General features: G+C 40.3%; 1 protein-coding gene and 1 pseudogene across 7 annotated transcripts in view; one reads left to right on the top strand and one right to left on the bottom strand.

Moving 5' to 3' along the window:
- The first annotated feature begins 350 nt into the window (after positions 1-350).
- On the top strand, positions 351-4095 carry LOC124882910 (annotated as a pseudogene).
- A 307-nt stretch (positions 4096-4402) lies between these two features.
- osbpl8 (oxysterol binding protein-like 8) overlaps positions 4403-15549 on the bottom strand; it is a 98840-nt gene continuing 87693 nt past the window's right edge. For 5 of the 7 annotated variants that reach the window (XM_047389562.1, XM_047389567.1, XM_047389563.1 and 2 more), the window contains 10 exons: positions 14815-14911; positions 14617-14715; positions 14438-14535; positions 13461-13550; positions 13089-13225; positions 12666-12851; positions 10487-10640; positions 8555-8657; positions 8240-8345; positions 4403-8158 (listed from right to left, as the gene is read on the bottom strand). In XM_047389562.1, coding sequence (XP_047245518.1) covers positions 8029-8158; positions 8240-8345; positions 8555-8657; positions 10487-10640; positions 12666-12851; positions 13089-13225; positions 13461-13550; positions 14438-14535; positions 14617-14715; positions 14815-14911 — 1200 coding nt within the window. In that variant the 3' untranslated portion in view covers positions 4403-8028. The remainder of the gene's footprint in view (positions 8159-8239; positions 8346-8554; positions 8658-10486; positions 10641-12665; positions 12852-13088; positions 13226-13460; positions 13551-14437; positions 14536-14616; positions 14716-14814; positions 14912-15549) is intronic. The other 2 variants (XM_047389565.1, XM_047389569.1) reach the window with 1 other exon arrangement.

Genomic DNA, 15549 nt, shown 5'->3' with positions numbered 1-15549 from the left:
TATGACACCAAAATCCTCTTTGAAGGAGGAGACAAAACAAGAGGTAGGGTTTTAGAGTAGCAACAGAGCTGTTCACAGATCACATTCCTCAAGGAAAAACAAAAGCAACTCACTCACTTGGAGAAGGGTTCCTTTGGTGTTCTCAAATAAAACTAACACAGGTGAGTAAAGCAACTCAGAAAACTAAATTCTTTGTCTAGAAGACTCTGGGGGATTGGAGTGAAACGTTTTAATAAGCTTCTACATACATTGATCTTTTTACCCAACAGGTTTTGATGTGTTTTAAATGAGAGAATAAAATAAATATTGTTGGTTTTTACAGGCTACCCTGTTGATCCCAGTACGTAAACATGGCGACTGCTTCGAGTTTTCTATCTGAAAAAACAGTTTCTGTGCTCCATCTGTCTGAACGTGTTCACGGATCCAGTCACCATACCATTCGGACACAACTTCTGTAAATTGTGCATCAATAAGCACTTGAACATCAACCACCACCAGCAGTGCCCCCTGTGTGAAGAGCTGTTTGACCCCAGGCCAGCTCTACGGATCAACACCTTCATGTCTGAGATGGCTGCTCACTTCAGGAATGCCAGGATCTTGTCAGGACAAGTACTTCCCGGCTCAGGAGGGGTTCTGTGTGATGTCTGCACCAAACCCAAACAGAAAGCTCTGAAGTCCTGCCCAGTGTGTGTCACCACTTATTGCCAGACTCACCTGGAGCCTCATATGACAATCACAGCCCTGAAGAGACATAAACTGATCAATCCAGTCGTGAAATTGGAGAATATGATGTGTGGGAAGCACAAGAAGCCGCTAGAGCTGTTCTGCAAGACCGATCAAATGTGTGTGTGTCCGAGCTGTGCTGCATGCGACCATAAGAAGCATTGGGTCGTTGCTCTAAAGGAAGAGTGTAAAGAAAAGAAGAAAGGGTTGGAGAAGACCGGAGCTTGTGTTGAGCAGATGATCCAGGAGAGATTACTAAAGATTGAGCAGCTTAAACAGTCACTGAAGCTCAGCAAGCAGGATGCGGAGGAAGTGATGACAGCCATTGTTGAGGATTTTTCCAGTCTGATCAACTCTGCACAGAAAAGTCTGGACAATTTCATCAACATGATTGAACAGAAGCAGAAAGCAACAGAAATAAAGGCAGAAGGTTTCATAAAAGAGTTGGAAGAGGAAATCTCCAAGCTGATGGTGAAAAGGTCTGAGCTGGAGCAGCTGTCACAAATGGAAGACCATTTCCATTTGTTCCAAAACAACCAACCAACAAAGGTTACCACCAAGGACTGGACCCAGGTCCAAGTCCAGTCCTCCTGCGACACAACCGTAAACACAGCTGTAGCTGAGCTGGAGACAATCAGGAAAGAGATGAAGAAGCTGTGCGCTGGTGTTGAACTTGAGAGAGTCCGGCTGTATGGAGTGAACGTGACTCTCAATCCAAATACTGCAAATCCCTACCTGGTCCTGTCTGACGATTGCAAAAGAGTAAGCTGCTGTGATGTCGAGCAGATTCTCCCAGACAAGCCAGAGAGACTGTCTTCCTTTGCAGTCTTGGGAGGGCAGAGTTTCTCCTCAGGAAGGTTTTACTACGAGGTTGAGGTTAAAGGGAAAACTAAATGGGAATTAGGAGTGGTCCGAGAGTCCATCAACAGGAAGGGTGAGAAAACCATTTGTCCTAAAAACGGCTACTGGGCTGTTTGGCTGAGAAACGGTCATTACAGAGCTCTTACTGGTCCCTCTGTGCCTCTGTTTTTGATGTCAAAGCCCCAAAAGGTGGGGGTGTTTGTGGATTATGAGGAGGGTCTGGTTTCCTTTTATGATGCTGAGGCAGCACACCTCATCTTCTCCTTCACTAGCTGTAACTTTAGTGAGAAACTCTATCCTTACTTCAGTCCCTGTCCAAGTGACGGTGGCAGAAACTCAGCCCCTCTGATCATCTCCAGCATCAGCAACACATAAGACTGATCATCCCAATACCGTCATCTCTTTAACCCTTGTGTGGTGTTCGGGTCTGTGGGACCCATTTTCATTATTTACTGAAGGAAAAATTATACAATTAATGTAAATTAATTGGAAATTTGTTTCCACTCATATCATGATTTTAATTAAGTGTTTGATTGTGAGGCATTAAAAATCACAAAATGCAACGGGTCCACCAGACCCAGAAACATTGGCTGAGTAAAAACAATATGAACACCACAGAAAGGTTAAGGCAAGACAACTTCACCTAAGAGAGGATAGTTATAAATGACTTTTTGGGCCTACACAGGTTATCTTTGTCTGATGTAGCAATGTGTTGATCTGAAACATTTCAGTGCAACGAAAATAGAAAAACAGGAGAAATCTGTAGAAGAAACCAAATTTTCTACATTGTTTGGTCTTTTTTTGATGGTAACGTCATAATCCTTTGCTCCTCCTCCCTACTGTATATAAAGGACTATAAAGCAAAGTACAGGGAGTTTGAAAAGAGTAGGTACTGATATCAAATGTTTAACTGTTATCTGAGAGGTACGGAAAGGACAGCCCTGCTTTATCAACCTTTACCAACGTCCTTGGCTGAAGAACTGACAGCGGGGGTGGCTGGCCGATGGAAACAAACAGTTGAGATGCACAAGTGATGTTCAACCCTACCTTGAGCTTTTCACATCTGATCTAATCCAACTATGACTATATTTTAAGGTGTTTCTAAATATTTCTAATCCCAAATAATAAAAAAATGGTAGAGGAAGGACTTCCTAAAGAGTTATAGAAAATGTGTAAACACAATTATTTCTTTGCTTTCTAATGTGATGATGTGTGAGACTTCAGATTTTATAAATAGGTAAAGTTAGCGTATGGTGATAGATCTGTATATTTCCGGCTCAAAAAAACCCAAAACATCAATTTAAGAAAAGCTCTCTGATGCCCTCTGGTGGCCGTTTAAGTTTATCAACCCAAAACCTAATTATCCTTCTTCACATTTATTGACATCAGCACTTATTCCTAATTTTATCAGTCTGTTAGATTGATGACTTTACCTCTACAACCGTCAAGATGGTTTATGAATACATTTGAGGCAAGACCCATGTCCCAAAGTTATGCTATGCACTCCCCCACCACAGGGGGTGGGCCCACATGGAAGGGGCTTCCTCATGCTTATGCTGAACTAAGTAAGTTGGCTCCAGGAGCTTTCCCCAGTCACTGAACTGCTCTTAGCCTGTCCCCTCCCCTAAGGCAAATTTGCCATTGGAGAACCTACCAGGACAAGCCCTGGACAACATAGACCCCAGAATTATAGAGCAACTAAAACCCCTTAACTCACTAAGATGTTGATTTGTTTTGGAGGGGTTCCCATGCCTTTTCTGTTATTTGCATCCACTCCTAATCTCATTCACACCTGACCAGGAACAACATGCTTTGTAATCCTTCATGCTAAAACACCTTCTTGAATGAGCTTTAGGATCCTTTTCAGGAATGATGCCGCTCCCAATTTACCCACTTCCAGTCGAATTCGCTAGTATTTGAAATTAGATTCTCACAGTATGATAACCTTGAGAAACATGTGTTTTTAAGCAGACATTTTAAACAAAAATCTATAAAATTACCTCACTGCTTATTTAAACTAAATGATGCTGCCACTAAAATCGCAGTTATATTATTATTCATAATATTTATTTGTATTTATGTCAATTAAATAGGTAGTGCTCCTTTAGTTTCCACAACATGACTTTCCTTGTTTTATGAATCCAAAAATATTTCTGAATTTCTAAATTTGTCTTGTGAGGGAAAAGTGCAGAAGCCTCCTTTCAGCCAGCTGATTATCAGGGTGCAGCAATAGGTGGCAATAGGTGGGGGATCGAAAACCCTGTTATACTGGCACATTCAGGTCACTGGCAGTTTTTTTGGCATCTTAAAAAGACTAAACCACAGAAGCTGTACTAAGGAACATTGTTGCCGTTGTAAAGATGTAATGATTTAAAACCTTGCTATGCTTTATTGGTGGCCGGGACTGAAACAATGTAACCATTCCCAAACAGATGTTACACAGCATTATTATGTGGTGACAATTCATAAATCGAAACAATCTGAAATGTAAATAAAGTGTTTGTTATTGCAGCGATCACAATTTTTATTATATGTGAGGCAGCCAGAATTCAGGGAACACAGAAAGTGAAATGTATAATTTGGAAATTTAAAATTGTGACCTCAGTAAAAATAAGGAGCAGGTAGAATTCGCAACGTGGAACTCTGAAATTTCAACAAAAGAAACAAGAGGAGAAAATAAAAACACTAGTTTTCCTGGTATCCAACATAATATTGACCTCCACTTTGTTCCTATGTAAAATTAATCAGAGGTGACAACATCTCCTATAGCTTAACCAGCACTGAATGTATTCATTATACCAAATACAGACAACAGAAGGAAGTATGCCATTTGTTTTTATTGGGTTACATGTGACCATAAACTTCCAAGAAGTTACAGTTTCCATGGAGATACAGTAAATATATTCAATTACTTGAATAGGAAAAAGGTGTGTGATGTGTGTGTATAAGTTAGTCAGTTTGGACAGTCCCTTGTGTTCGATGTTAACGTGGTGTGGAATAAAAACGAGCATGTTCATTTTAAATCACTGTTAAAAAAAACAGACAAAAAAAGACAAAAGAACAGTGACCTAAAACTATGACCTGAAAGAAATGTTCAACATAAATCCACGTAGAAAAGAGGAATAAATAAAACAGTATTTCACAGACACGGCAACAACAACATACAGTAAAGATGGTCGATTCCCTCCATGTTTGGTGTGTTGAAGACAAGGGGGTGAGAGAGAAAGAAGGAAAACACCACTCTCTCTCCTGTGGCAGGGATCAGCCTTCAGGAACCTACAGATGCATCATAGTTTCTGAGGGGGCGTTTCAGGAGCTGGGCAGGATCTCTACCTGTGGAGTCAGATTTCATATGGCACGTCCACACTACAGCTCTATAGTGACTACAAGTCCTAGTCCAAGTCCGACACCACCTATTCACCAGCAGATCCCTCGTTACCACTCCTCTTTAAGACCTGGACTCAGACTATTCTTCTCTCCCACCCTGTCCACAGCTCTCTTGCCCTCCTTCCACCTCCACTGAGGTACTACCTCACACCAAGTCAGACTCTAAAAGGCACTGGTATATACTTATTTGTCCACATTCTACCATCTGAGGCAATGAGGATGCACGGCAACACACAGACGCATACATTCGGGCCAGCCGGGTAACTTCTGGGGTGTGTGGGTGGGGTGGGTGGGTGGGGGGGTGTGTGCAGCTGGCTCCTACCAATGCTACCGGTCTCAGTGTCCCAACGCTTCCATCACTTTAACAGTCTGCTGACGGTGGAGGCAATTGCATGTGTAAACGTCGACAAGGCTAACATCATAATAGGCGAAGACATGAATAAAATACACATTGAAACAGTGCTCCTAAACTTATCTGGATCTTTACGGACTAGTCGATTACATTTTCAACTTGAGCAAGTCTAAGAAATAAGATTTGTGCACACAGTGAGTGTCTGCGTGCTGCTCTGGAGGAGCTGTTGCCCACCTAGATATTTACACAGTGAATTGAACAGACTTCTACTCTACAGAGTTTTGCTGGACGTTTTTGTACATTTGGAATGCTCTTACATGGCGACAGTTAGAAAAAGTCTACATGCTCTGATGAGGAGCTTCATAACATGTCTAATCTAGGTTACATGTTTAAAATCTAAGGCTCAAATGCGCTGGAGGAGGCAAATGATGCTCTCTACGGGACGTGCAGTGAAGCCACTGCAGTCAGGCAGTGAATAAGTGAGGTTTTTTTCCTTACCTGGAGTCTATTTCTGTTATATTTCTATTTCTGCACACTAAACAGTTACTTGCTTTAACATTAGTTTTCCACCAATCCAGTTCACATGTTAAACTGTTGCTTGGCACTTATTTTTAACCGAAGCACCCAAAAACAGGTTTTATTTTGGCAAGACTTTTAAAGAAACTATTTGGTAAGGAGCTGAATGAGGGATCGTGGACACCAACAGTCAATTGAAACGGTGCAAGCACCGGGTTTTAAAGCTACAGTGTCAGTTTCAATTATAGCTTGCTTAATTTAAGACACAACCAACAGCAACATCATGTCCCAACATTATGTCAGGTTTGCACTAATATCTGCCTGTTTTTATCCAATATGACCCCCTTTCTATACTGTAGCATAAAAATATCAGCGCTGTTTTCACGCATGCAATCCTCAACTGAATTTCTAAAGTCTGCTGTTGTTTATAAATCCTGCCAAGAGAAAGAAGAGTGACCTTCATTAAAGCCCAAAGGGATTCATACTCCTAGTAAATTTAGGTTTAAAATTATTTTCTTTAAAAAAAAGATTTTTGTTTTCTGATAGGGAATAAGACATCTTTTAAAAGATACTAAAACTTATAAAAGAAGTATCAAATTTGAAAACAAACAAACTTAATCTGTTTTATTTACATTTTATATAAAAACATTGTATGTTGTATATTATATTATTAGATCCTTCTCAATAATAAATGTTATTACAACAATCAAACTCCAGTTAGGAAAAAATATCTGCAGCTTCCTGAACGTCATCAGAAAGTGACTTAGTGCTGTGATTAAACTAATTGGGTCAGCAATGGGAACCATAAATCCCGACTGGGACGTCAATATTTATCCCAGTGATATTAGGTCATCAATGGTGTGATTTAGGTCTTTGTTGCTGGATTTCCTATAGAACCGGTTAAGAATCAGCTACAACACCAGACCTAGTTTGACACTAGAACCGCATTGGTGAAAACATGTTAATAACACCAATAAACTATTGGTCAAATACATCGTTTACCAACTTAGACGTGAGGCGTTAGTTGCTATAGAGATTTACTCATCTGATAAAGGATGTTAAATAGTGAGCAGAAATCTTGATAATTTGTTCACTCTGATCTTGGAAAAAAAACTACAAATACTACAAAATGAGGTCTAAGACGTGTTAGAGTGCTGCTCTAAACTTCGTTGAAACCTTTGGTGATTGGTAATCTCAACCATAAGCTCAGAGATTAGTAGAAGGGCAGTGATAACCAAGATATTCCAAAAAGGGCTTAAATATATATATTTCAATTTGTTTCCTTAATGAGAGCATCAGTTTGATCCCATGTTGAAGTGATGTAACGGATGAGTGCAGGAACAATGCAAATGTCTCACTTTTCCAGTGCATTTGTGCCATAAGACAAAAATGGTCCCCAAAGGGTTAAAGTTCATTCCAGTTTGTACACAATACTTACAATATACACATACCACGTGTCAAACATGTGATTGTTTTTCTTCTAAACAATGACCTTGTATGCAAAAAGTGGAGTTCTATAGCTTCTGTTCCTTTTGTCGCTTGTATTGTTGTCTTCTATTTCCACGTATGGAATCCAGAGTTAATATAGGAGGATCTGATAATACAAAAATAAAAGTCACGCAGGTTGGACCACCCTGCTTTTCTTTCCCTTTTCTCATGTTTGTTGTTTTATGTTCTGAGCAGACTTCCAGATGTGATCAGAAAAGAGAGAGGAATGCTAAAAATGTGCCTGTGTTACAATCTGAGCTGTGGTCCTTGTTTTTGTGTTGACAGGTTCCATGTCGTTTGAGGTGAAATGTGAAACAGAGTAGCATCATTCCATAAAAAAAACAATAATTAAAAAGCACAAAGAAAATGGCTGCTGTCTTTGCCTTCATTATCAAGGCAAATGAATAAAAATTCCCGAGAGGCAGTCGAGACTTTCTCACATGAAATTCCCTTCTTCAGGAATGTCTGCCCACAGCTCCTGTCCTCCATGAAATATGCGCATCTCGGCAGAGATTTGGTATTGTGATGGTAACAAATGAATATGTTAAAAACTCTCTCTTTTTGAGGGGAGGCTTCTGCTTCTCAGAACATAAGTATATGGGTTTATTAGGCAGAGAGAAGGATGGAAGCAGAGGTCTAAAAATCTCCATCTCGATGGTTAGGTTTCAAGGGTTGTGTGTGTGAGGGGGGCCTTGTGGCTGCTACTTGAAAATGTAGTTGATCAGAACCTGAAGGATGATGAGGAAAGCGATGACGACGTAGTCCCGCTGCTGGAGGAAGGAACTGCTTTCTGCCTGGCTTACTGTACGGCTCCGCAGTACAGTGATGCTCCTTTAAACACAGGTATGAAGTTTTAACACGTGTAGCATCAGAACATACATCTAGCACTGAACGGGTCAATGTCCTTCTCACCTGTTAATGTCCTCCTGCGTCTGCTTTATAGATTCGATGGCACTTTGAAGTTCAGTGAGGTCTGCACCCTTTTTCCTCAGCCGGCTGTTATGCTTGCTTTTGTGTCCTGCAATAACATTTATGGGTGTTTGTTATCATCGGGGTCCCTGCTACTGTGGAATCCACTTATTGATCAATGCTGCATCACAGCATTAATCAATACAGATTACATCACTGAAAGTAATCCATTTTATATTTTTGTATCTACGGAGGGGTGTAGGGAGCCATATTTGAATTGTGGTTTCTGTGTTTGTGTGTTGGATGAGGCTGACTCACGCTCACTGCCAGATGAGTCGTGTCGATCAGGTTCTGGTGAGGAGCACCCACTTTCTGGGCTCTTGGGCTTGTCGCTCTTGTGTTTTCTCTTTGGCACCATTACCTAATTTAGCGTTCACAGATGGACACACAAGCAGATATAAGAGACAGGTGAAACACACCTTATTATCAGCAAAAAGCAGATAAAGCAAACACAGAAAAGGTAAAAGAAGGAGAATAAACAGGAATAAAACTGGGCTTATTAAGCCTAGCCTGTTGGTGGTGGCGAACAACGGCGGCTAAGTCAGACATGCAGGTACATCAGTGCACAATTATAGGCAACACACAGCGAGCATTCAAAAGTAACCAGCCTGCCGAGAGATGGGACATCTGTTTGTAGTGATGAGTGCAAATATGTGAATGATTGAGAATTTAACTTAAATTAAATGTTTTTGTTAAAATTTCATCAAAAAACTCCTTCAAATTTCTATTTTTCTTTTTACAAAGAGAACCCTTTAATATTTGGTACATTATAAAAAAACAAGGAGTTAGCCACTAACAAATGTCACCCTATGTGATAAGTATGGACCCAGCGCTATAATGGAGAGCAGTAATTCATACGGAGAACATCAGGTTTGTTTCCATCTGAGAAAGTATTGAGGCTTGCAGAAATTTAAAAGGATGGCGGAGAACATCAAAGCGATGAACTAAAGCCATTTATGTGCTTCTCCTTCCAGGGGGTTCTGCCTCTCACTGGAGGTTTTCATGTATCAAGTTCAAGAGGTTTCTACAACACACATCCATTAGAACTCTGTTCAGCCGGAATGACATGGTCACTGTATGTTGTCCTTCTGTTGTGTAAAATGACCTCATAGGGTTACTTTCCTAATAAAATTCATATAAATTAAAATGAATAGTTATAAAAATTTTGCTTCATTTGTATATTTATCTATTTGTCACCCATATCTTCATTATAATTCATTTTTAAAAATCTATTACATTTAACCTAATAAACAAACATCAATGCAATATATTTACTACATATGTCATTTATATTATTGCAATTTGGATGAAGTAAACATCTATTTACTTATTTTAACGTAAAATTCAATTGTGTGAAATGAAAAACCCAACAATACCGTGGGCCACCAGACCCAGCAACATTGGCTCAATAACAATATGAACACCACACAAAGGTAACGTAGGGGTGAATGAGGCTGTCACTGTTTTGCGTGGAAGAGACGATATTTAGCCCTTTCTCTGTATGGAGATCATGAGGATTTTGCTCAGAACTTGTTAGATCTCACCTAATACCCAAGACAAATCTTTCATTCTTATTTCTATTTATCGCCACAACTTTTCGGTCAACTTTGACGGCTTGTGTTCAGATTTTATGATATCCCGTGTTTAGGCAGGATGAAAGAAAAACTAAGCATGGTTCACAACCCTTCAAGGATCACTGCAGGTGAATAGCATTTCTCCATGACATGATCTAAAGTTTTCCAACCCTCTCTATTGGCTTTCGCCCTGCATGATCGACTATTAAAGAAGTTTACAACAGCATTAAAATAAAAAAGGGCAGTAATTTGATAAGATTGTCACTGGTTGTGGTAACTGGCAAATGGTTACTCCACATTCACTCATGGAACAAAAAGCTTTTTAGTGATAGCTGAATTATTTTGTTAAACTAATTTTAACTAAATAAGGGTTAGTGTTTGATGAGTCATGCAGACATAATAATGAAACAATGAGGATGACAGAGCAGCCAGTGTCAAAACGGGAAGAAGTTTAAAATAACCAAATAAAATATAGACACAAAAGAGTCCAGGCAATGATGGCGGCAGCAGAGATGGCACAGGCACAAAGAGTTGAAGCAACAGCGGAGGCGGTGCACCGGCTGATGCGTGAAGGATGGATGAGGCGGTGGCATGCTTTTTCAGCGGGACAACCTACCTGGCACTTGCAATTGTCCCTCCGCGGCCCCTGGTTACTCAGACTAATAAGACTGCCAGAACGTACCATAGGGGTGCAGTGTTGGACCTTGGTCTGGATGCAGCCATCTTTCTCAAACTGAATGAGGTCATTGAGTGGATCCCACGGCCTTGTGCTGAGAAATTAGCACAGAGAAAGGGGGACACATAAGAGGCAATGCACAAGCTAAACAGGCACACTTTTTTACACTAGATTCTGTTGATCCTGATCTGCTGTGAAGCAAATTCAGTGATTCTGGTTTAAATCATTGAGCTTCAGACTCGTCTGTAAGCTACCTTTCATTAGACATTTTTGCAGAGAAATATAAAACCAGCTTTTCTAAGTTTTAAAATGGAGTACCGCAAGGCTCAATTTTAGGCATCACCCCATTTCCCCTATTTATTCATATAATTAGGAAGGGTACACCTTCATGCAGATGACATTAAACTTTATTCACATGCCTCTACTCTGGGTTAGTCTGTTTCTGAGCCTCAAACAGCTTTTCGGCTGCATTGGCCTCACTGTTTAGCTTAAAGTTGCTTCTGATAATAGAACTAACTTTGGGTTTTCCGGAAATGACTCCCATACTTCTGAGACAGTGTTGATATTTCTACCCTCGGAGGAAACCTTATTGATAGAGTATCATGTTACTAATGTTTGGTTATTTGGCTGGATGGATGAGCTTTGGTTCAGAATGCTCTTTAAAGCTCTTTAAAAGAGTTCTGTGACAGCAGAATGTAAATGTTATCCTGCAGATGATCTTTAATGTAAATAATGTTGGCCATGACGTGTTTTTTTGTTTTGTTTATATATATATTATATATTAGTGTAAAACAATTATATTAAAGGGAAGCCCTTATAAAATAAAGGTCAGCTAAATAATAAAACATAATCTAGCATGATCAATGCTGAATTTGAACTTCATAAAAAAATAACAACCTGTTTCATTTTCTTGGACTATCCTCCATCTTTCAGCCAGGTTTTGTTAAAACCAGTTGTTTATGCTGTTTTTGTGTAATTTAGTTAAAAGTTCTGTTTACAATTTCAAGCAAGAGCAGGCTTGTATTGAACTCTGCAGTTACAGTAACCACCAGGAGATGGCACCCTTACACTCTGTTTTTAAAGTTCAATTAAAAATTGAAGTATATTGTGTTTTATAAATTGGATTTTACAGCCTACAAGGTGTAAAACACATTGATGCTAAATGTGCATGTTTGTAGTAATTTGAAAAGCAGCCGATCACACCTTGCACCAACACATCCACATCTCATTTTGGATCAAGAACTCCCCATGCACCAACCACACCCCTCACCTTAGACCCCTGTCTGGAATCGAGATCTTAGAGGAAGATCTAAAAAGGCTCTTGCAGCATCAGACAACCAGAAAAGCTCCAGGACCTGACAATATCTGCCCCTTTATGCCTGAGAACCTGCATTGACCAACTGGCCCTGCATCTTCACTCACATCTTCAACAAGTCACTGGACTTGTGTGAGGTTCCCTTTTTCTTCAAACGTTCCACCATCATCCCCAAGAAATGTACCATTACGGGGTTAAATGACTACAAACCTGAGGGGTATGTTCTCTCCCCACTTCTCTTGTCTCCCTGTAAACAAACAACTGCACCTCAGCAGAACTGTCTTTGAAACTCCTGAAGTTCACAGATGACACCACAGTTATTGGTCTGATCCAGGATAGTAAAAAGTCTGTATGGACAGGAGGTTAATCTGCTGGTAGTGGGATCCGAACCACCCGGAGCTTAATCTGCTCAAGACAGTGGAGACAACGGTGGACTTCCGAAGAACGCACCCCATAAAAGTCATTACTACAACAAACAATTAGATCTGCAGCGAGAATCATCAAGGCTGAGTCCATCCAGGACTTGTACAGGTCGAAGATCTGCCGACCCCACACATACTGGACATAAACTGACCTTTACCTTCAGGTCAGCACCACAGAGCATTATTTGCAAAAACAGCCCCAGGCTGACTGTCTGATGAACATTTGAAAGACCAGTTCCATACATATTTGCACCGACTCAACCATGACCATCTCTTTTTAATAACACCTTGCAGATGTGAAGCTGGGGACTCAGGTTTGCCAATCAATACACCATATGATCACAGATTTCACTGGTTTAAGGGCCACAGAGGAGCCACTCACTCGGCATATCTGTAATGCCATTCTCCGGTGATGGGGTCCTGCTCGAACAAGGCAGAGACCCACTCCTCGCATTTGGCCTTGCGCTCACGGGCTGCCTTTCTCTGAGCTTCCTCCAGGATGAACTTCTCGTTGGTAGCCTCAGTCTGGTCCTTGTTGTTGATGGCTCGAGTCACATGCTGCCACAGTCTGGATCGGGAAATGACATTATGAGATGTTTTAATGTTCATCAAGAAAACCATAACAATCTAAATAACAAAGACAGACAGGTAGAACTGTAAAGATGGAGGGAGTAGAAGGGTGGATGGGTTCAGATACCTGGAGTCAAACATCCAAAGCATCAAGTAGAGGACAACAGAGGTGAAACAGAGTGCTTGCAGGGTGGAGGGGTTAGAGATGATAAATAATGTTTAAATTAAAGTGCACCTTTCTGACTCAAACTCCCCCTGCTCTTCAGGTGGGACGGTGTAGCGGGTCAGCCTGTTCTGTCTCAGCTCTGGCGTTGGGTCCCAGAAAGTATCCACCGTCCCCGTCTTCTTGTCGTTGATGAAGATCTCGCTGTCCTGTGAGAGGACACACAAACAGTGAAGCCGTTTTCTGTTCCAGTTGGTTAAAAACTACGATTTTTTTGTAACTGAATACCTGAATGACTACATCATTTATTTATTAGGTCCTCAAAAATCTTTGCATAGATCCTTAGATAATAGAAATCTGAATAAATACATCCTATCTATTAAAACAACAAAGCATACAACCAAGAGGTGTTATTCAGAACAATATGTGGCGCATAGGACTTACCCAGTGTCCCTCTAGAGTAGCCAACACCTCCTTTCCCAGCTTGATCTTTCCAGAAATCTGGTTGACACAATCGCTGCTGCCCAGGAACGGCTGAGGGAAGAAGAGAAGCAGGACGAGGGACAAGAGGTAACGGGAAATAAGAGGAATTTCGGACGAGGAAGGGGGAGTGGACAGGACAAGAAACAACATGGAGGACCACCAAAGGACAGTAAAACCAAAGAGAGTAAAGGATGGAGAGAAAATGTACTTGCTGTAGTTACTTGAAAGAAAAAAGAAACATTTTATCTGCATTGTTTTGTTTGAGATTCATTAAACTACAGTCAAAACCATATATTTCCATATACTTTATGGAAGGGCACATAAAACTTATAGTCTGACAATAAGTCAGACTGAAGGTTTCCTGTTTCAGGTCAAGTAAGATGACCAAAATTATTTCAATTAGCTAAATGGCAGAATAATGGGAGATTTTACCTCATTAAAAAGACTTGAAATTATCATAAAAACAGGCCAGAATAAAAACCTTAATTTTAGCTTAGTTCACCTTTATGTTTTATTTTAATGATGTTCTTTCATTTGTTTTTTAATTACCTTGTAAAATCCTGTGGTCAACCTTACTGTTTTGAAATTTGTAATAGAAATAAAACTCACAATAACATTGGTATATGTTCATAAAAGTAACATCCAGGCCGAGTTTATACTAATATGACTTATCCTGCACATACCTGTCGCTATTTCATGACAGCATAATGCCGTTGATTATGATGGGAGTCATAGGGGTTGATAGGATATTGTGTAGGGGAGAGGGTAAAGAGGTGGGGTAGAGGACATGTTGATGGAGGAGCGAGACAATCAGATCAGAACATCACATAGAAAACATTTCTGCTCCTTTTATCCACTAACACTGAAGCTCTTCTGTTTAGAAAAGTCCAAGACTATCTCCGACTCTTTGACGATCACCATAAATCTTGCAGACGTACCTTTAGTTTGAACTCCAGCTGAGCGCTGTAGCCTGTTTTTTCACATGCAATAGTGATCTGACCACCCAGCTCCAGGGTCATGGTTCCATACAGTATGCCTTTCATAAAAAAACATGGTTCAGTCAGCGCAGACCAATCAGGAACACAGTAAAACAAAGCGTTGTGCCTTGAACTCTAACCTTTACAGTGAGCGTAAGGCATGTTCATTATGTAGTCCTCCCCTCTGTTGAGGAACGTGAGCCGAGCCTCGCCGTCTAATATGGCCGACAGTGAGTTTCCTAAAAGATAATTAATGATGTGGAAACTCATCATTAGTATGTGAACAGGGGACGTAAACCTCATGAGGTGAGGATTAAAAACGCTGAGGCTGCCTGTACCGTAAAACTTGGACTTGGCGAGGATGCTGCCACTGAGGCAGAACCCATCTTTCCTGTTGCTGACATAGAAGGCTGACACTGGTGGGTGGTGGGAGACCTGAAAAAAAAAAGAGTTTAAAGGTTACTAAAAACCAGTTTTTAATAGTAGATGCAACCCAGAAGCAAAGAAATATGGAATCAAAACTCTAAGACGATGTTATTTTACAGGGGAGTCCTCTGAGTCTGTTAAACACTCACACTGTTGTAATAAATTATACTTTCTTTGAGATGATATGGATGAAAAATATGGAATTACCATGTGATTCATGTTTTTGGAAAACAAATACCAGCACAAGTCTAATTCCACAAATGAGCCTATAATTAAAAGATCACCTATTGATTTTAAAAAGCTCTTGAACCTGACAGGAAGCAGATGAGCTGTCGCCTGAAACAATGTAGGGGATTAGAAAACTCCATCACAGTGGTAAATCAGAATGAACGCTGGTGATTTTTTTAGGCTGGTAATGCCATCATTTTCTCCTGTAGTTTCTCTAAAAACCGGACATTATTTATAGTGCCGGCGAACATCCACTCAATGATTCTAGGAACAACAATTGGACAATCAACTTTAAATTTTATGCAGATTCTCTTTAATCTACACCAGCTCAAATAAATACAAACAGGTTCAACCAATTACATGCATCTACACCAATATTTGGTTAAATGTGCCATTAAATACATCTCTTCATACATCTG

The sequence above is a fragment of the Girardinichthys multiradiatus genome, chromosome 17 (genome assembly GCF_021462225.1).
Source record: "Girardinichthys multiradiatus isolate DD_20200921_A chromosome 17, DD_fGirMul_XY1, whole genome shotgun sequence".
Lineage (NCBI taxonomy): Eukaryota > Metazoa > Chordata > Actinopteri > Cyprinodontiformes > Goodeidae > Girardinichthys > Girardinichthys multiradiatus.
Note: the sequence above shows the minus strand (reverse complement) of the source record. Positions and strands in the feature narration are given on the sequence as shown.